Source organism: Balaenoptera musculus, chromosome 6, assembly GCF_009873245.2.
Source record: "Balaenoptera musculus isolate JJ_BM4_2016_0621 chromosome 6, mBalMus1.pri.v3, whole genome shotgun sequence".
In the NCBI taxonomy this organism is placed as follows: domain Eukaryota; kingdom Metazoa; phylum Chordata; class Mammalia; order Artiodactyla; family Balaenopteridae; genus Balaenoptera; species Balaenoptera musculus.
In genome coordinates, this window is record NC_045790.1 from 82594026 (window position 1) to 82613899 (window position 19874).

A 19874-nucleotide genomic window follows, 5' to 3' on the forward strand; every position below is an offset into this window, starting at 1 on the left:
CACAGTGAACAGGAGTCCGCCTGCTAATGCAGGGGACACGGGTTCGATCTCTGGTCCGGGAAGATACCACATGCCGTGGAACAACTAAGCCCACACGCCACAACTACTGAAGCCCGAGTGTGCCTAGAGCCGGTGCTCTACAGCAAGAGAAGCCACCGCAAGGAGAAGCCAGAGCACCGCAACCAAGAGTAGCCCCCGTTCGCCACAACTAGAGAAAGCCCGCACGCAGCGACGAAGACCCAATGTAGCCAAAAACAAATAAAATTAAATCTTAAAAAAAAAAAAAGTGATGATAACACCAAGTTGTGGCAAGGATGCAGAGAAAATGGACCTCTTATACATTGCTGGTGGGAATGTAGAACGGTACATTCTAGAAAATTCTTTTTTTAAAAACAACTTTATCAAGATGTAATTCACATACCGTACAATTCACCCACTTGAAGTGTACTGGTAGTTTCTTATAAAACTAGACATGTGCTCATCATGTGACCCACCAGTTGTCATTTGGTAATTTATCCCCAAAGAAATGAAAACCTATGTTCACCCAAAAATCTGTATATGAGTGTCCATAGCAACTTTATTTGTGGTAGCCCCAAACTAGAACCCAAACTTTCTTTAGGGGGTGAATCATTAAATAAACTGTAGTGTATCCACACCACGGAATACTACTCAGCAATAAAAAGGAGTGAAAACTGATAGCTGCCACAGCTTGGATGGATCTCAGGGATATTGTGCTGAGTGAAAAAGCTTCTCTCAGAAGGTTGCATACCGTACAGCTCTGCTTATTTAACATTCTCGGAATAACAGAATTATAGAGCTGGAGAGCAGATTAGTGGTTGTCGGGAGTTAGGAAGGGGAGGGGTTGGAGGTTGATGTGGCTGTAGAGGGGTAACATGAAGGGAGCCTTGTAGTGGTGGTATAACTCTATCGGACTGTGGTGGTGGTCCACGTGAGTCTAGGCATGTGGTAAAATGGCAGAGAATTAGATACGAGCACACTCAGATGGGTACATGTGAAAATGGTGAAATCTGAATGAGATCGGTGGACTCTTATCAACGTTACCCTCCCAGTTGTGATATTACACTGTAGTTTTGCAAGATGTTACCATTGGGGGGAACTGTGTAAAGTGTACATAGGTTCTTTCTGTATTATTTCTTACAGCTGCATGTGAAGCTATAATTATCTCAAAATAAAAAGTTTAAAATCTAAAAAAAAAAAAATTCTCAGTTTAAAAAAAAATTTTTTTTTTTTTTTTTGGTTGCGTTGGGTCTTCGTTGCTGCACGTGGACTTCTCATTGCGGTGGCTTCTCTTGTTGCAGAGCACAGGCTCTAGGTGCACAGGCTTTAGTAGTTGTGGCACTTGGGCTCAGTAGTGGCTCACAGGCTCTAAAGCGCAGGCTCCGTAGTTGTGGCACACGGGCTTAGTTGCTTTGCAGCATGTGGGATCTTCCCGGACCAGGGCTCGAACCCGTGTCCCCTGCATTGGCAGGCGGGTTCTTAACCACTGCACCACCAGGAAAGTCCCTTAAAATATTTTAATTCAGTAAATATGAATAGGTAGAACCTGCATAAACAGAAACTCAGTAGAGTCCTCAGTACTAAGAGTGCTGTCTAGCGCAGACTCTGGCTGGATGGGCCCGTGGTTAAGTGTACAGACTCCGGGGTCACATTCTGAGTTTGAATATGGTTTTGCCTGTCATTCCTGGTGAGTCCAGGCGGAGGTAATTTACCTTCTTTGTGCTTCCGTTTCTTCAGCTGAACCCACCTCGTAGGGTTGTCGTGAGGATTAAACGTGATCACCCGTGTAAAGCGCAGCACACAGCCAGCGCTCAGTGGTGTTAGTTACAGTTCAGGAAACAGCCTGGGCCGAGGATCAGGACATCCGGGTCCTTGCCCTGCTCTGCTCTGAGTTCATCGCAGTGTGAGCTTGGAAGAGTCCCTTCCCTGCTCTGGGCCTCCATTTCCTTTTGTGTGTGAACAAGCTGCTATCCAAAGGCTCTCCCTGGTCTGTTGTCCTGAGCCAGCATAGAATCAGAGATAGTGTCACTAAGGTGACTTGGATCTGGGATGAGAACTTTCCTGTTCAGTCCACGTTTCCAGGCACCGGAGCTCCTGGATGTGGACTCTGAAGGGGGTGCATCTCCTTGCATCTGCTCAGGAAGTCACTTCTTTAGGTCTTTCCCTCCCCGGTGGCTTCGAGGTGGGAATCAGGAGCAGGCGGGAGAAGGAGAGGAGCCTGGCTGGGTGTTGGTGGCTGGGGCTGACTCTCTGCAGGTACCCTCTTGGTTTCCCAGGAAGCACTTCTCTTTGGTGTATAAACGCGTGCTCTGCGGCCACCGTCTGAGTTCAGGTCCTGGTACTAGCGCTTGCTCGGTGGGCTTGGGCTGGTCATGTAGCCTCTTTGAGCCACTCGTGTCCAATCTGTAAAAACGGGGTAATCAAGATGCCCACCCCAGAGGCTGCGATGAGGACCCAGTGAGGTGAGTCTAAGGGGTGCAAGATCTGCACCCACTGAATGACAGCTGTTCTGTTGCTTAAAACCCTTTTCTCTGCTTCACACTAACGGGGCAGGGAGGCTCCCCTCTCCTAAGAATGCTGTTTGTTCCCCACTGGTCTCCTGACTGACCTGGGCATAGGCAGGAAGGAGAAATGCGTTCTTAAGAGCCTTTGCAAGAGTTAATTTGCTTTGCCGGCCAGGTCCCTTTGCCGAACCAGCAAGTCCTGTCTACCCGGCTGTTGGAGGTGGGTTGGTTCCTTGTTCTGTGTTTACCTGGCAAGTATCTCTGAGTATTTACCCACCCAAACTTCCTCATGGACAGTAGGCATTTATTGAGTGCCGATCTTCTCCACTCTGTATGCTGTCCTAGGGCCTTCTTTGTGTGCTGAGGAAAGGTTAAGGCATGGTGGAACGAACTTTGTGAAGACCAAGAAAACTGCCAGGGCACACGGTCAAAACTGCACGGAGGCGTGTGGAACTCGACTGAAACGAGCAGAGTGTCTTTGGTCAAAATGGAGGGTTCTGTTGAGAAAGCAAATGGGAGCCGTGACGTAGAGGTGGCCCCTGGAGACCCATTCCGGCGGAGCCGCCCTTCCCTCCCAGCGCCTGCCTCCACGGTGCCCCCTTTCCTCCACCACCCCTGCCACAGGGCACCCCCTGCCTACGTCGTGGTGCACTCTGACAGGGCCACTGGGCTGAGGGCAGGCCCAGCCTTTATGGCTCCGTGCTTCCCCCCTCATCATTTCCTCACCCTGGGCAGCTCTCCAGCACCCCCTGTTCTCCCCAGCTCATCACCACGGATCCAGAAACCAAGGGGAGTGGAAGCAGCTCTAGAAAAATCCCAGCTCCACTCCTGTCGTTTCTGTTACCCCTTAGATCAGCAGGCCCCCAAATTTCTCATGGGACATGATGTGGAAAGGGGGTTCTGTGGGCACACATTTGTGGGAAGGGGGTTCCTCATTAATTCATTAATTTAGAATCAAAGCCCTTTCCCCAAATAAATAAGGGTTCTGAGTAGAAGTGTGGGAAACACTGTAAAATAGCTAGACAAGTGTATTTACTGGGACCCTCTAAGGGAGGGTCTGGCAATACAGCATTTTACCCAAACCAGTTTGCTGGTGGGACCCTTTTTTGTGTGTTTAACCCAGTTGGATGCCCAGGGAGGGTCATACTCAGTTGAGTTCCTTTCAGACAGACTCAGAAAGCCTTTGTGATGTGTGGGGTGGGAGGGAGGAGAAGTTGTGAGGCTGCCTGGCTGCCTTGTACCCCTAGATGGAAGGAGGACAGACAGCAGCGTGGGCAGGGCTGGAGGAAGCCAGGGAGTCCACAGAGAGAAGGCAGCCACTGGCGCTGACTAGCCTGAGGGGCCCTGGGCACAGTAATATTGCCACAGGATGGAAGGCTAGCATCTTCCAGATTACTACTGAAGTTGGCACCGTTTGCACAGATTAATCCAAAATGGCAGTTTTCTTTTTCTTTTTTTTAATGCTTAAAGAATGCTTTCTCTACTTTATTTTTAAAATTTTATTAATTTTTGCCTGCGCTGGGTCTTTGTTGCTGCGCGCAGGCTTTCTCTAGTTGCAGCAAGCGGGGGCTACTCTTTGCTGAGGTGTGTGGGCTTCTCATTGTGGTGGTTTTTCTTGTTGCGGAGCATGGGCTCTAGGTGTGTGGGCTTCAGTAGTTGTGGCATGCGAGCTCAGTAGTTGTGGCTCGCGGGCTCTAGAGCGCAGGCTCAGTAGTTGTGGCGCCTGGGCTTAGTTGCTCCGTGGCATGTGGGATCTTCCTGGACCAAGGATTGACAAAATGGCAGTTTTCTAAATGGCCACTAGATGGGGCTGGCTCCCCAGGAGGGCTGCAAAACGAGATGCACCTTTCTCCTCCGGCAGGAATTTCCCCTTTTCCTCACTTGAAAATTGTAGAGCTCCATGCAGATTTTACAATCAGTGTAGGTAAGCTTTTTTAAAATTTTTTATTGGAGTATAGTTGCTTTACAATATTGCATTAGTTTATACTGTACCGCAAAGTGAATCAGCTGTACATATACATATATCCCCTCTTTTTTGGATTTCCTTCTCATTTAGGTCACCACAGAGCACTGAGTAGAGTTCCCTGGGCTATACAGTAGTGTAGGTAAGCTTTTGCAAAGTGTTTTTTTTTTGCATTTGGCCCCTCCTTGCCCCTATGCGCTCTGCACCTCTCCTGAGTGGGCTCATCCATCTCTTTATGCCCTTGGGGACTTTTTCATCATGAGCCGTGCTCTCACAAATAGAGCATTTTTACAGACGAAAACTTAGCATAGCGTTTTCCCTCTTAAAATAGAAAACACTCTTCATCTGCCAGATAGAGTGAGAAGGGTGGGAACATTAGACTTTGTTCAAGAAATATATTAAAAACAAATGGTTTTCAGTTCCATCTTAGGGCTGGTTAACAGTATGAGAGATACGTACACAGGAGAGAGTGACATAGAAAACCGTGGAAGGGAAGAGAGAGACGAGGAAGACATAAAGCTGAGGGGGGAAGGCAGTGGTGGCTTAGCACCTTGGAGGGGAATGGCGCCTGGGCCATCCTGAGAGGTGTCTCTTAGACCGAGGGGGTTGCCTTCTGCCTTTGAACTGTTCACTGGCTGGTTGGTCACTCTGTATGAACCACCAGCAGCTCTAACCCCTACATTATTAGAGGATTAACATATGAGGAAAGTGATTCTCTGAGTGAGACCAGTGATTGGAGTAGCTCATCACCTGCTGGGAAGATGGACGGAAGCTCAGGCAGTAGTGGGTTGATTTAAAGAACCTGCTAGCAGAATTACCTTCTCATATTGTTCCTTACCACACCCGAGCCCTTTGGATTTTCATGCTGGTAACCTTGCTACTTGCTACTCAGAGTATGATTCACGGAGCAGTAACAGCAGTGTTACCCAGGAACTTACAAGAAATGCAGACTCTCAGGCCCCACTCTAGACCAACAGAATCAGAATTTGCATTTCATTTGGGCAAGATCCATGGCAGGTTCGTGTGCCCGTAATAAAGCGTGAGAAGCACTGACCTAGCTAATCAAGTCTTCCAAACTTACTTCTGAGACTCAGCCAGCATTTTAAGATAGATGGAACTTAGATATTGGGAAACGTTCCAAGACATTGATTCGCCCTACTTCTGATTTTCAACTTCAATTAAAAAAAAAATAGTAATGAAAACAGTAATAGTAATGTAAAATAGTAATTTTACAGCAAATTGAGATTTTACTCTTAAAACTTGTGGTCCACTGATTCCTTCAGCAAGCATTTGCTGACATTTGCCAATTTCCTGAGTGTTATTCATGAATCCCAGATAAGGATGGTGAAGGGCCCTAGAGAGGTAACCTCAAACAGTGATGTTGTGTCCAAAAAAGTGACTGAGGTTCGTTTTTTCTGTGGGCAGCATAGTTTGAGGTCTGAAAGGGCTTGGGTTTGATGGGCCCTGCCAGCTGTGGATCAGTGTGTCAGGGCTAGGCCATCAAACACTCCATTTTTTCTATTTTTGGCAAGGATTGAAATGGCCTCTTTTCCCGGCTGTTGGGTCCTGAGGAAAGGATAAGGCCTTTGAGGGACATTCACTTGCTCAGTGCCTGCTTTTCTGGGTCAAGATTAGGTCATGACCCTTTTTCGTTTGTTTACTGGGGCTCCAGGCCCCTGGGGAAGGAAGGTCTGGCCAGGGTTCCGATTCTTTTCCAGTTTCTCATATCCAGTGTGTACCAGCACGCAATGTTTGTTGGACAAATGGATGGGTGGATATGAATGACATAATGTTTGAATTTGAATGACATGACTGATAACAAATCTGTGTCTGCTTTCAAGTTGTTGAGAGAGTCCCTCTTGCTGGGCAAGAGGGGTTTTTCTCTTCATATGTGGCTCCTCGCCTGTCTTGAGGACAGTGATTTTGAACAATTGTGAAAAGGAGCTCCCTCTTGGATTTTTGTAGATGGCAGTTGAGTTTCTGCATGAACTGAACGTTCCATTTTTCAAAGTTGGATCTGGGGACACTAACAACTTCCCTTATCTGGAAAAGACAGCCAAAAAAGGTGAGTGTTTAATTTTTGTCATACAATCTGAGTCCAGACCTTCATATTTTTACCCCACTAGTAATAACCCACTAAAGGAGTCTCCTGAAGACAGATTTTCCAGTCAGCATATACTCCCACTTTTTCATGTGCTGACTTGAAAGAAATGAAAACTAAGACAGTTTCTTTAAGAATTTTTAAATTAAAATTATTTTTAATTTCTAAGAAAATATTTATATAAAATTAAGGATACGACAGTATGTGTAAAACTTCTTAGAGGAAGCTCTGACTTTGAGAAGTATTCTGTAGGTATAATATCCAACCTCCACACATCACAGTTTGTAAAGTGGTTTTACAACATGAGTGATCTCACTTGATCCTCATGACAATCCTGGGACTGAAGCAGGTCATATGATGATGATGCTTTCTACTTACTTCACTGACGAGGCATCTGAGACCACACAGCTAGGACGCTGGCTGCCCCGGGCCTCACACTCTTGAGTCTGGGGCAGTGCTCACCCTACCACACTGTGCAACCTCTTAATCCAATGAGATGCTCATCTTTCTCTAAAGAGTGTGAAATTCCTCTTAATTGGGTTCACTTTGCTGAACGATAATGTTATGGGGGTGAGGGGAGTCTACGTTTCCCGTGGTTGAGGACAGGAACCCACCAGGCTCACCTCTGTTCCCCCACTGTGGCTGGCACAGTGCTTAAGAGATGTTTGTGGGGTTCAGTAGAGTGATGAAACCAACAGCAGGGGTGTGCTTAAGGGAGAGTCAGAACCCCTAAAAAAGAAAGTGATGATGGCGTTGGTGTTGGGTCCCCCAGGCCGCCCAATGGTCATCTCCAGTGGGATGCAGTCCATGGACACCATGAAGCAAGTCTATCAGATTGTGAAGCCCCTCAACCCCAACTTCTGCTTCCTCCAGTGCACCAGTGCGTACCCGCTCCAGCCCGAGGACGTCAACCTGCGCGTCATCTCGGTGAGCCCGAGGGAGGGCCCTTGTCTGATTGGGCCGTTTGCTGTGGGGAAGATGCAGCCCAAATTCTAACCAGTCTTGACATGCTTCGTGATTCGAACATCCTTTGACAGTCTTGCTGTTGCAGAATCAAATTAGAATCAACTATGCAGTTAAGGAGTCAGATACATTCTAAAGATTACAAATTATGTTTTCTTAAAACCAACCTTAATTTCTCTCATTATAAAATTTAAGGGGGAGTCTTCATAATTGTCCATATACATTTTCTTTACCTGTGTGTATTGGCCATCAGCGGTCCCTCTTCTGTGAATCGCTGGCTTTCTTAGTGAGTTGTGGGTTTGTTTTTGTAAAATATACATATGATTTACCATCTTAACCATTTTTTGGTGTCCAGTTCAGTGGTATTAAGTACTTTCACATTGTTGTGCTACCATCGCCACCATCCATCTCCAGGACTTTTTCGTCATCTCAGAGTCAAACTGTAAACCCATTAAACACTAACTGCCCATTTCCCCCTCCCCGAGCCCCTGGCAGCCATCATTCTGTTTTGTCTCTATGAATTTGACTACTCTAGGTATCTCAAATAAATGGAATCATACAGTACTTGCCCTTCTGTGTCTGTCTGCTTTCACTTAGCATAATGTCTTCAGGGTTCATCCATGTTGTAGCATCTGTTAGCATTTCATTCCTTTTTAAGGCTGAATAATATTCCATTGTATGTATGTACCACATTTTGTTTATCCAGTCATCCGTTGATGGACATTTGGCATGGTTCCACATTTTGGCTATTGTGAATAATGCTGATATGAACATTGGTGTACAAATACACCATTTTTCTCCATATTGACAAACAAAATACCCATTTTGTTTTTCAGTGGGGGAGGGGGAAATGGGCAGTAAGTGTTAATGAGTATAGAGTTTGACTCTGAGATGATGAAAAAGTCCTGGAGATGGATGGTGGTGATGGTAGCACAACAAAACCATTTTGGGATGGTTCCACATTTTGGCTATTGTGAATAATGCAGATATGAACACTGGTGTACAGAAATCCGTTTTTCTTCATATTGAGTTGTAGGAGACCTTCTTGAAACTTCTGGCTTTTCCTGCTCTCTGTTATTTACCAGCTCTCTGATTCTGAGTATCCTTGAGGGTCAGAGTTGTTACAGTGACAACTTTGAGAGAGCTTTCTCTCTCCCAGCATTTTGTCTGTTCCACTTCAGTCGGTTTACAGGTGACGAGGTCCAGTCCTTACTTGCCTGAGATCTCACAGCAGCCTGGTGGCAAAGCTGGACTAGAATTCTTTGTCTCTTATTGTCTCGGGCCATCTCTATCAATTCCTCCTGGTAGCTCCCGAAACATAATTAATTGGAAATATATAGGTGTGTAATTATCGTACAAAAAACATTATAGTAAGAGTAGTGGAATTCTAAATATATACACACACACAATCCTGATACTGCTATTAACCAGTTTTCCTTTTATATTTTTCTTTCATTACCGTATATGACATTCTGGGTTTTTTTTTCCCCCCATGATTATACAAGCTCTTATTTTTCTATAGAGTCTTCATATTTAACTTAAAAAAAATATTAACCTTTTTTGAAATGACACTACTCTCTTTTTAACTAAAGTTTCTGTCCCTCCCAGTTCTGTAGTCTTTTCTCCATTTCTAGCTCATCTCTAAATCATGTTATTTTTTAAATTTAAACATGGTTTAAAAAAAAAACTCAGCCCTGAAATATATAACATAGAAAGTGAACATCCTCTGTAATCCCATCCCACAGAGATTACCATAATTAACAATTTAGTGTGTCTGACACCAAATATTTTCCTCAGTTTTCTTCCTTTGTGAAGTGTGGTCCCCATATCCCTTCCATCCCCACCCGAGGTATGCTCACATCCTCTCTCTTTAGAGCAGGGCACCGTCAGAGTTAAATTGCCAGCCCACCCCCCAGGCCCAGCCTACCCGTCACAGCAGGGTGAGTCCTCTGACCTAGCAACCTGCACTTCTTTGTCCATCTCACACCCTTAAGCCTGGTTTTCAAGGCCTTTGCCACTCAGCCATTCTTATCTTCTATTAATTCCCATCTGGGTCTTTCTGCTGAACTTAAGCTTTCTGGTCACCCTCCCTGACAAGGCTCACTCCACTTAGAATGTCTTTCGTCACATCCAGTGAATTATAGATAACCAATTAATTAATTATTTAGCATTCCCACCAAAGGATTGTTTTGAGATTGGGCTGTATGTATTATTGATGGTGATATTTGTGCATATAGCATACTTGCTTTCAGCAGCTCAGGCTAATTAAATGTGACAGATGCTTTTTGAATGGGTTTAGGCATTCGGTTATAGTTCTGTTATTATTCTTCGTGGTTTGCGCAGTGTGAAACATTCTTCAGATGTGTTCCTGGTAACAGCAGCCATTATTTTTGAGCATTTACAGTGTGCTGAGTGCCCTCCACACGTTCATACCAGCTCCCACCAGGTACTGCTATCCCTGGGAAGGAGAGACTCAGAGAACCTTGGAGGCTTCCTGGAGCTTACTGGGCCTCAAACTCAGATCTGCCTGACTCTGGAATGTATGCGGAAAGTACCACACTATTTAACTTTTCTTTCCTCCCTTTTTCTATTTTAAAGGAATATCAGAAGCTCTTTCCTGACATTCCCATAGGGTATTCTGGGCATGAAACAGGTATAGTGATATCCGTGGCCGCAGTGGCTCTGGGGGCCAAGGTCTTGGAGCGTCACATAACTTTGGACAAGACCTGGAAGGGGAGCGACCACTCGGCCTCGCTGGAGCCTGGAGAGCTGGCCGAGCTGGTGCGGTCTGTGCGCCTCGTGGAGAGGGCCCTGGGCTCCCCGACCAAGCAGCTGCTGCCCTGTGAGATGGCCTGCAATGAGAAGGTGGGTTCTTCTGTCCTGCTGGGCGCCACTGTTGAGAGGGGCCGCATGCGCTTACCTGAGAGGTAGTTGGTACCAGCCCTACCTGAGCGGTAGTTGGTACCAGCCCTACCTGAGCCCAGGCCAGTGGAATGATGCAGGGATGTCGCTCGGAGCCTATGAGTTTTTTGGGGGTTCATATTAGCAGTGGGAGGAACTTGTTATTTAAGGAACTTTAGCTGTTTCTCTGGTTCCCTGGCATCATATTACAGTTTTCCATTAAGTCTCTGAAGCCTCTGGCCCCAGCGCTCTAGACCCCGGGTAAAGGGGGGTGGTATCTGGGGCCTCGTGAGGCACGCGGGTAGGTCAAGTGTGGGGTCCCGTGGAGTAGGTAATCCTTGAGGGACATCCAGGCAGAGGGGTCCCGTGAGGCAGTGGGAGGAGGTTCTGTGATATGTCAAGGCATCCCTAAGCGTGGGAGGCACTGGATGGATGGGGGTGGGCTTGTCACGGGGTTGGTGGGGGATGACACAAACGTTCCCTCAGGAGCAGTTTGAGCTGTGCAGCGTTAACCTTCAGACAGAGGGGACGGGGAGGCCCACGAACCCTGCCTGGCACACTGACTATCTGGGCTTCCCGGAAGCCATGGCCTATACCTGGCTCGGCCTCTGAGTCTAGAGCCAGGCGTCCCGGGGCCGCCAGGGAAGCAGACACTCCTCAAACGCTGCGGGCTGTCTGGGCTGAAACAAAGATCTAACACCAGGCCCGCTAGAGGAGTGCTGTCTTTTATCCCAGTGGGGCCTACTTGCTGCCCTCAAATTAAAGATGCATATACACCAGGAAATTAAAATAACAGTAAAAAGAAACAAACTACCTTATACAAGAAAAGGGGAGAGAATTGGCCCAGAAACTGGAATGAGTTATAGCAGTTGAGCACCTAATTTGGTTCTGAGCCTCCTGGCTCCCTGGGCAAACAGTGAGGTACCAGAGGATGCAGAATCTGATAATCATCCGCCAACAGACCTTTTGTCCTGGCATAAATTCCAGAATTGATTCCTTGGCCCTTACCTGGAAGATGCAGAGTATTAGACTAGATACTTTGTTGAAAAGCATCTATGGACAAGACCTAGAAACACTGGTCATGAGCTTCAGGTCTCCTTCGTTCCCCTCACCTGCCCAGCCTATCTGCCTCTTCCTAAGAGGCCCCCTTCCATACTCAGCGTCTGTGCGCCCTCTGTATTGCTATTGTACTGAGCAAGGAGGACACAAGGTTTGTGTCCCTCGAGCAGTGGGCCAGGAGTCAGGAACCCCAGGTTCTCATCTTGGCTCCTCGCAACCTTGGCCAGCTTACCCGCCCTCCGTGGACCTCCGTTTCCCCATGTTTAAAATGGGATACTGAACTGGACGATGACAAAAGCAATCATAATTTTTATTTACTGAGAGCAGTCTATGTTCCAGGTAGGTTACATACATTATTATCACTAATCTTTGTAGTCATCTGACAGGGTAGAGACACTGTTATTTCCCATTTTACAGAGAAACTCAGCCACAGCTTGTACCCAGCTGCCTGGGATTCGGATCTGGCTCTCTTTGGCTACATAACCTGAGTCCTTTATTATAAAGGCCCCTCCTCTGAATCTCTGAGTCCACCCCACACTGGCCGAGTCCCTGCTGTGTGTGAGATACTGTTCTAGGCACCGAAGGGGGAAAACAGAGTCCCTGCTATCCAAGTACCTTGTGCGAGAAAACTGATCAGGGACCTTGGGGATAAAGCAACGTGCGCTAATTATTTCTGTGAGGCTGGCACTGAGTCTTAATTTTATCCACAGCTGGGCAAGTCTGTGGTGGCCAAAGTGAAAATTCCGGAAGGCACCATTCTAACACTGGACATGCTCACTGTGAAGGTGGGTGAGCCCAAAGGCTACCCTCCTGAAGACATCTTCAATCTGGTGGGCAAGAAGGTCCTGGTCACTGTGGAAGAAGACGACACCATCATGGAGGAATCGGTAGAAAATCATGGCAAAAAAATCAAGTCTTAAAATAAAGTGCCATTCTCTGAATTCTGGATTGCCTTGCTGGTGCCGTCAGGTGCATTTGGGTGAGGTGGGGCAGGAGTGGTGGTCTCCGGGGATCTGGCTTTCATCCACTCCCCACCCAGACAGCAGACATTTAGGGGCCAGGCACTGGGTCAAGCCCGTTGGAGGGATACAGAGAGCAAATATGGGCGGCCTCTGCCTCGGGCTGGCTGGCCCAGAAGGGGCGGTGGGCTCAGAAGCATCTCATCACTGCCCAGTGGCAGTGAGGGTGCAGAGGATTGAGTGCTGGCTGTATGGGCCCTCTCCTTTCAGCCTTCCTTCTTCCTGCCTGCAAAACCAACCCTAATGACCCCAAATATGTCTTCCTTCCATCTCTCTCTCCTTAACCCCTGCCCGCCCTGGGGTTGAGTCTAGTTAGCTGTATAGCCATCACTAGGCATTAGAGAAGGGGTTGGCCAAAGTGTTTTGCAGGCACAGGATGCCAAAGCACTCATAGCTCTGAGCAAAGAGAGGGAAATGGCATTTATTCCTTCTTTAAACAAATACGGAGGGCCTACTATGTGCCAGGCCCTGCTTTGAGGCCTGAGGATACAGCAGTGAATCCCTTCCTTATGGGACTTCCGTTCAGATGGGGACAGATGCTCCATAAACCAGGAGCACAGTAAAGTAAACCACAGTACGTCAGAAGGTGACACGTGCAGTGGGGCATGTGAGGGAGCTGGGGAGTGTGGGGCTTGGTGTATATGCAGCTTGTGGTGACTTGTAAGTATGCTGGCGATGCTGAAATCAGCCCTTCCATGATCCGTCGTGAATTTACAAACCCAGCTAACAAAAGATCCTCACTGTTGGACTTCCTTGAGCTGCAGCATGAACCCTTCACAGAGATTCCATATCATATTCCTCTTTGTTCTTTTGAACCAATACTGAGATTAATGATTATTTTCAAATGTACTTTCAAATTCTTAATCTTTGTTCATATTTATTTGACCTGGTTACTTTAATTCCTCTTGATTCAAAGTGTATCTTGGAGTTTCTTTTTGAATGCGTAAATTGCCCTTTGAAGTTTCTTTACTTGTGAGGATAGGGCCTCCCTCTCCTGGGGATCCCAAAACAGTTTCTGGAAGGAGACTCGCATTTATATGTGGGGGTGGGGTGGGGTGGGAATCCGGGGTCATACTCACGAGAATCCATAAAATTGACGTGCTAGGAGCTGGAGTGTGACAGCATCCATTTCTGGCTGCTGTTTACTCCCTTTCACTTCTCCCTATAAACAGTCATGAGCAGACCATCAAAATTTCTGATTCCATAGCCTTTTTTTTTTTTCTACAAGAGCAGAGATGACATTAAATATCTGAGACCTCCTAACAAGAAGAGACTTAGTATGGTAGTAGACGGATGTGTTCCAGGGCCTGGGAAGAGGAGGTGGGTCTGAAAGGAAAGGAGGGAAGAGCCTAGCCGGGGCTCTGGCTGAGAATGTACGGCAGGCGGTTTCTAGCAGGGAACCCATCAGTTGCTTCCAGGTCCTGTCAGACTGGAATGTGAGAAGGGCCCAGGCTGCTCTGTAGACCTCAGCTGGATTCCCCCAGAGGGCAGAAGCCAGTGAGGCTCACACCTGGAAGAGCCACTGAGGGCACAGGGCCTAACTCTGCCTTTTGGGTAGAGGACGGGTAATGTGTTGGAGTTCAGAACTGTGAAGAAGGGCCATCGTCTAGAACCCGCTTCCCATCAGTGCACATGGAGAAAATCACAGCCTGTGAATGACGTGCGTAGGTAAAGTATGGGGCTGCCTGCAGCCAGGAGCAGCTGGCCACCTCATGCCGTGCCAGGCCCTGAGAGCAGCAGGATGGATCTCCGGGCACAGCTCTGGCCTAGTCGTACGTCCCTGAGCACCTGCCAGGAAGGAGATCCAGTGCTGGGCCCACAGTGAGGCAGCAGACGGCCCCTGTCGGAGAATTCACAGCCTATTGGGTGCAGGTACCTCCACAAATAGTGCCCTGCATGTGTGAATTGCTGAAATGTTTTCCAAGAGTCATGAGAGCTATGGGAGTGGGGATGGGAGAGGAGGCGCTGGCCAGGGAAGCTCTCCTGGAGGAGGTGGCACTTTAGTTCAACCGTGCATGTTGAGAAGTGACTGAGGGAGGAATTGTGGGATCTGGGGCATGGGAAGTACCCTGTATGTCCAGATGAAAGTTGGGCAGGGAATGGCCACATGGAGAGGAAGGAAGGGATTTGGAAGGTTGTCAGGAAGGAAGCAAGGGCTTAAAAGCCTGCTGACTTTGGACTGTGTTCAATAGGCAATGGGAAGCCATGGAAGGCTTCAGAGCAGGACACGGCGGACGCAACCTTGGGCCTCCCCCCCCCTTATGCTTACCGTCCCACCTCGTATGCAGCTTGGCTTCTTGGGCAGCCTGTCCTCTCCTCATGGTATGGACTCCTGCCCACCATGCCCTGGCTGCGCTGGGCCACCTCTGTGTGCCCTCTGCTAGGCTGTGTCTCCACCAGGCTATCATCACTGTCCCCTTCTCCCTGGCAAAGACGAACTGCAGAAACAGAAGATATCATGCAGTAGACAAGAAAGGGTCCCTGAAATCTCTAAAAATTAGTAAGTGACCACAAATGGCTTCAATGTTGATCAAAAGTTGCCCAAAGTTACATAATATTATCTTGGATAGGAACAGCTGGGAGGCAGAATTTGTTGCCACATAAGTAAGAAGTTCTAACAGGAATTACCTTCAGAAATAGTGAACTCCCCCCATTACTAGAGATATTCCATCAAGGACCAGCTGACTAGAGCAAGAAAGTTGTGGAGGGGGTGGGAAATGAGCAAGGCCCCGTCCAGGCCTGGGTGTCGTGTACTTGAAGCAACACAAACTTCCAATGAAGAACACGGTTAAAAGGGACGGTATTCATATTTTATTAAAACCACATCTGCAAGCAATTTGCTCTTATCAATAAGGAAATTTCTATAAATTCAAGTCTGAAAGAGAATAAGTGATCAGTACCATCACAGACATGGACCCCAAGGAAGCTCAGTCCTGTGCTGAATATTCACGGAGGCTCCTGCTACTGCCAGATGGCAGCTAGGAGTATCGGCTGTCTCAGCACCGTGTCAGGCACAACAGGAACTCCACTGGGGATGCTGATAGGTCCTGGCATGGTACAGTACTGTACAGTTTTTAAGGCAAGTTCATATCCTCTGGGCTCATTTGAGCCTCACAGCACTTGCAGGTAGGGTCATTAACCCCATTTTACAGATGACGCCCCAAGGAGTACAGTGACTAGCTTGAGGTCACAATTGATTGTGGACCAAAACTGCAGTTTTTGTCCTTTATAGTCCAGCACTGACTCTGCTACATGAATCCCAAACTCTCAAATCTCCCTCTGGATGTAAGACCTCATCTCAGAGCCCATGGAAGGTAATCCAAAGGTAGACTTAAGTCCCACAGAGTAACCGGGCAAAAGCAAAGCATCACAGGCCTAATAAGAGAGGGGCCATCTCCAAAGAAGATATACAGATTGCCAACAAACACATGAAAGAATGTTCAACATCGTTAATCATTAGAGAAATGCAAATCAAAACTACAATGAGATATCATCTCACACCGGTCAGAATGGCCATCATCAAAAAATCTAGAAACAATAAATGCTGGAGAGGGTGTGGAGAAAAGGGAACACTCTTGCACTGTTGGTGGGAATGCAAATTGATACAGCCATTATGGAGAACAGTATGGAGGTTCCTTAAAAAACTAAAAATAGAATTACCATACGACCCAGCAATCCCACTACTGGGCATATACCCTGAGAAAACCATAATTCAAAGAGTCATGTACCAAAATGTTCACTGCAGCTCTATTTACAATAGCCAGGACATGGAAGCAACCTAAGTGTCCATCAACAGATGAATGGATAAAGAAGATGTGGCACATATATACAATGGAATATTACTCAGCCATAAAGAGAAACGAAATTGATTTATTTGTAGTGAGGTGGATGGACCTAGAGTCTGTCATACAGAGTGAAGTAAGTCAGAAAGAGGAAAACAAATACCGTATGCTAACACATATATATGGAATCTAAGAAAAAAAAAAAAAGGTCATGAAGAACCTAGGGGTAAGACGGGAATAAAGACAGACCTACTAGAGAATGGACTTGAGGATATGGGGAGGGGGAAGGGTAAGCTGGGACAAAGTGAGAGAGTGGCATGGACATATATACACTACCAAACGTAAAAGAGATAGCTAGTGGGAAGCAGCCGCATAGCACAGGGAGATCAGCTCTGCCTTGTGACCACCTAGGGGAGTGGGATAGGGAGGGTCGAGGGAGGGAGACGCAAGAGGGAAGAGATATGGGAACATATGTATATGTATAACTGATTCACTTTGTTATAAAGCAGAAACTAACACACCATTGTAAAGCAATTATACTCCAATAAAGATGTTAAAAAAAAAAGAGAGGGGCCAGAGCGAGTAGGCACTGGCTAGAGACCGGCTGCATTCACCTGGACATGGTGGATGAGTACAGACCCCAATTCCACCATTAGCTGTGTGACCTTGGGCAAGATACTCATTCTGTGTCTCAATTTTGCCATGTGTACAATTGGGATAACTTTCTACTTCCTATGGGTGATGTAAGGATCAAATGAGTTAATAGCTGTAAAGCATTAGAACAGTACCTGACAAAATAGCAAGTATTTTTACTTGGACCCTGCAGCCGTGGGTCTGGGAATAAATCTTGGTTTGCAGGGATGAACAGAGATATGGGGTCAAGTGCATGCATCTTCCTCTGTCAGGAATGCCCTCTGCCTGTCAGAATTCAGCTCTGGGCCATCCCCAGTAGAATTAATTTCCCTCTTCTCAGCATTCCTGGAGCATAGTGCTGAAGACATCTATCCAAGCTAGAGTTTTAAATGATTTGGTTAGGACTAAAGCCACTTTTGAAGTTCCTTCTGCCTTGTATTCTACTTACATTACATTGCCCCATATGAAAGTACCGTTTTTAGGTTAAAAAAAACTATTGGAAATTGGCAGTTTTATATGGTTCAAACCAATTAACGCACTGAGAGTCTGTTTAAACCCTGAGGGAGATTCAGCTTTGCGTTTTCCTCACCCTACCACTGCCTTCCTGCCAAGCACCTAAGAAGATACTTTTACATAGTACCACTTCAAAACCATATAAGGAATTTGACAGACAGGATGCTGAACCTTCAGAACTGAGGCACAGACCCTGGAAAGAGACCTTTCCCTCCCTACTAGAGGGGCTGATCTCCCTGGGAGGCCCTGCTGATTTGGCTTTCTCTATTTCTGTCATTACCTTCTGGAAAGCAGGGGCTCTCTGGGTTTCCCTGGCAACATTTTGGATCTGAGGAGCACAGGGATGCCTGAGCTGCCCAAACCCCACTCACAGTTAGTTCCTCTCCTTTTGATTCCAAGACGGTTGGGAAAACTGCCTGTGGTTGCTTAGCAACAGTCACCTGCTGATTTCTTCCCAACATCCCCTAAGAAATGAATAAGCAGTAAAATCTTCCAGGTTGAAAGCTGGGCCTGAAGGGCTGGGCCAGGGGGCAAGTGAGACACATGCTTGAGGGCTGGGAGGTGGCCGAGCCCTTAATCACCGTGGGTGACTTTAGGCAACTTTCTTTCAGGACCTTATTCTCCCCAAATGTACAATGGGGTCAGGCTGAGTGATCTGTGAGACCCTCCCAGCTCAGCTGTTCTGATTCAATAGCAGCCAGCTAGTGGTCATTCACTCGCTGCCTTGGAGGGAAGGAACTTTCTGAACTTTTCAGGGTGGGTAAGGTGTAGGACATGGCTGCCCTTAGGAATCTTCCAATCTAATTGGAAAGACAGGTCCCAGACTGTGGATCTGATAGGGAGAGATTCTTGTAGCTTGGGGAGACTTCCTGGGGGCAGTTAAGCCTGGGGAAAACAGACAGGCAAAAAGAAGGGGCTTTCCTGTATAAATGTGTTTATATGGGAAATGGCAAAGGCAAGGGTATAGAGGTGGAACTATGTGACACAGTTCTGATTGGAGGGTCTCTGAAAAGAGCAGTAGGAGCTAGATGAGGATATGTAGTTTGGGGCAGACTAGGAAAGCCTTGACTGCTAAGATAAAGTGCTCCCACCCCCCCCCCCCACCCCGTAGTCCTTGGGAACCTTTTGATAGTTCTAAGAGGTTAAGTGAGATTTCACGCAGATTACTCTAGCTGTAGGGTGGAGGATGAGCATGGGAAAGGGTTCAGGCCAGGAGGTGTTAAGAAGCTCTTGCAGCTGCTCTTAAGGGAGTGACATGGACAAGCTGAAGGAGAGTGGAGAGGAGGAAGCAGATCCAAGGGACATTAAGGGACAGAAGAGTCTTAGCGACTCTTATTCATTCACATATTTACCGTGCGCCTACTATGTGCCAGGCGGTTCTGAGTGCTGTATGAGGGAGAATGTTCTGAGGCTGAGGATCATGTATTCTGACATGGTGAGAATGCTTAGGGCTCACCTGTGGGTGTGTCCTTTCAGGAACCTGGACTAAAAGCAGTGTAGTAGAAGGGCCCTGGTGGCAGTGGGGAGTTCGGATGAGAGAGCAGCAGCAGAGGACCTGTGTTTAGGGCCCGTTTGAAACTAGCCTACCTAGGAGAGGAACTGTTCAAAGCACAGGGCATGACTGGTAGGGGATTGGATGGGAATGCTTACAGAGGCGGCAGAAGACCAGCCACGTCTGGATCGTCTGGATCGGGTGAGACCAGAGCCGCGGAGAGCCTAGGGCGGCCACTCAGGTGTCGGCCCCTAGGGCAGTCGGGAGATGCTGATGGCCCCTTCCCAGAGCCGCAGGGCCGGGTAGAGCAGCTCCTGGAAGGCGGCACGGAAGGTGTGCTGGTGGGTCATGCCGCCCGTCACGTCGTAAAAGGTGAAGACGCCGACCTCTTAGTCCAGGAAAACCCCGAGCCGGTCGGGGTCGTCGCGGGGCCGCAGACGGCTGCGCTGGCCGTCGTGGAAGGCCCAGTACTCGAGGTCATATAGTTCGAGGGACCAGGACTGGCGGTTGCAGCCCAAGCGGGCGGCGGCCGAGGCCCCGCGGCGCCGCAGGGAGCCGTAGGCCGCGCCCACCCACCAGCCGACGCCCGCCTCCTGCACGTCCACTTCCCAGTAGTGGCTGCCGGCGTCGAAGCAGTCGCGGCCCAGCACCTGCCACAGCGCGTCGAAATGCAGCGCGGCCTTGAGCCCCAGCCCGCCGAGGTGGCCGCAACGCACCTTCGGGCGGTCTGCCGAGAGGCGCAGGCGCGCGTGTAGCGCGTCTGGCTCCAGCGTGGGCGTGCGCGCGTCTGCGGAGGGCGGGGCCAGTGCCGCCGCCCTGCCCCGCCCCCGGGAAACCGGCCCTGCTTGGTACCCGCTGTCCCGCAAGTGATCAGGGTAGAATGCAGGGAAACACGGAAATCACAAGTGGGGCGGTGGCTGGGGAGC

At 48.1% G+C, this 19874-nt stretch overlaps 2 protein-coding genes across 2 annotated transcripts in view; one reads left to right on the forward strand and one right to left on the reverse strand.

The window, feature by feature from the left end:
* NANS (N-acetylneuraminate synthase) overlaps nucleotides 1–12455 on the forward strand; it is a 31750-nt gene extending 19295 nt beyond the window's left edge. The window contains exons 3-6 of the mRNA XM_036855938.1: nucleotides 6451–6550; nucleotides 7359–7513; nucleotides 10148–10414; nucleotides 12220–12455. Of these exons, the coding sequence (XP_036711833.1) occupies nucleotides 6451–6550; nucleotides 7359–7513; nucleotides 10148–10414; nucleotides 12220–12429 (732 nt within the window). The 3' untranslated portion in view covers nucleotides 12430–12455. The remainder of the gene's footprint in view (nucleotides 1–6450; nucleotides 6551–7358; nucleotides 7514–10147; nucleotides 10415–12219) is intronic.
* Nucleotides 12224–19874, reverse strand: part of TRIM14 (tripartite motif containing 14) — a 32036-nt gene continuing 24385 nt past the window's right edge. Inside the window, 4 exon segments of the mRNA XM_036855939.1 lie at nucleotides 12224–12361; nucleotides 13608–13690; nucleotides 14798–14966; nucleotides 19107–19735. Coding sequence (XP_036711834.1) covers nucleotides 19200–19735 — 536 coding nt within the window. The 3' untranslated portion in view covers nucleotides 12224–12361; nucleotides 13608–13690; nucleotides 14798–14966; nucleotides 19107–19199.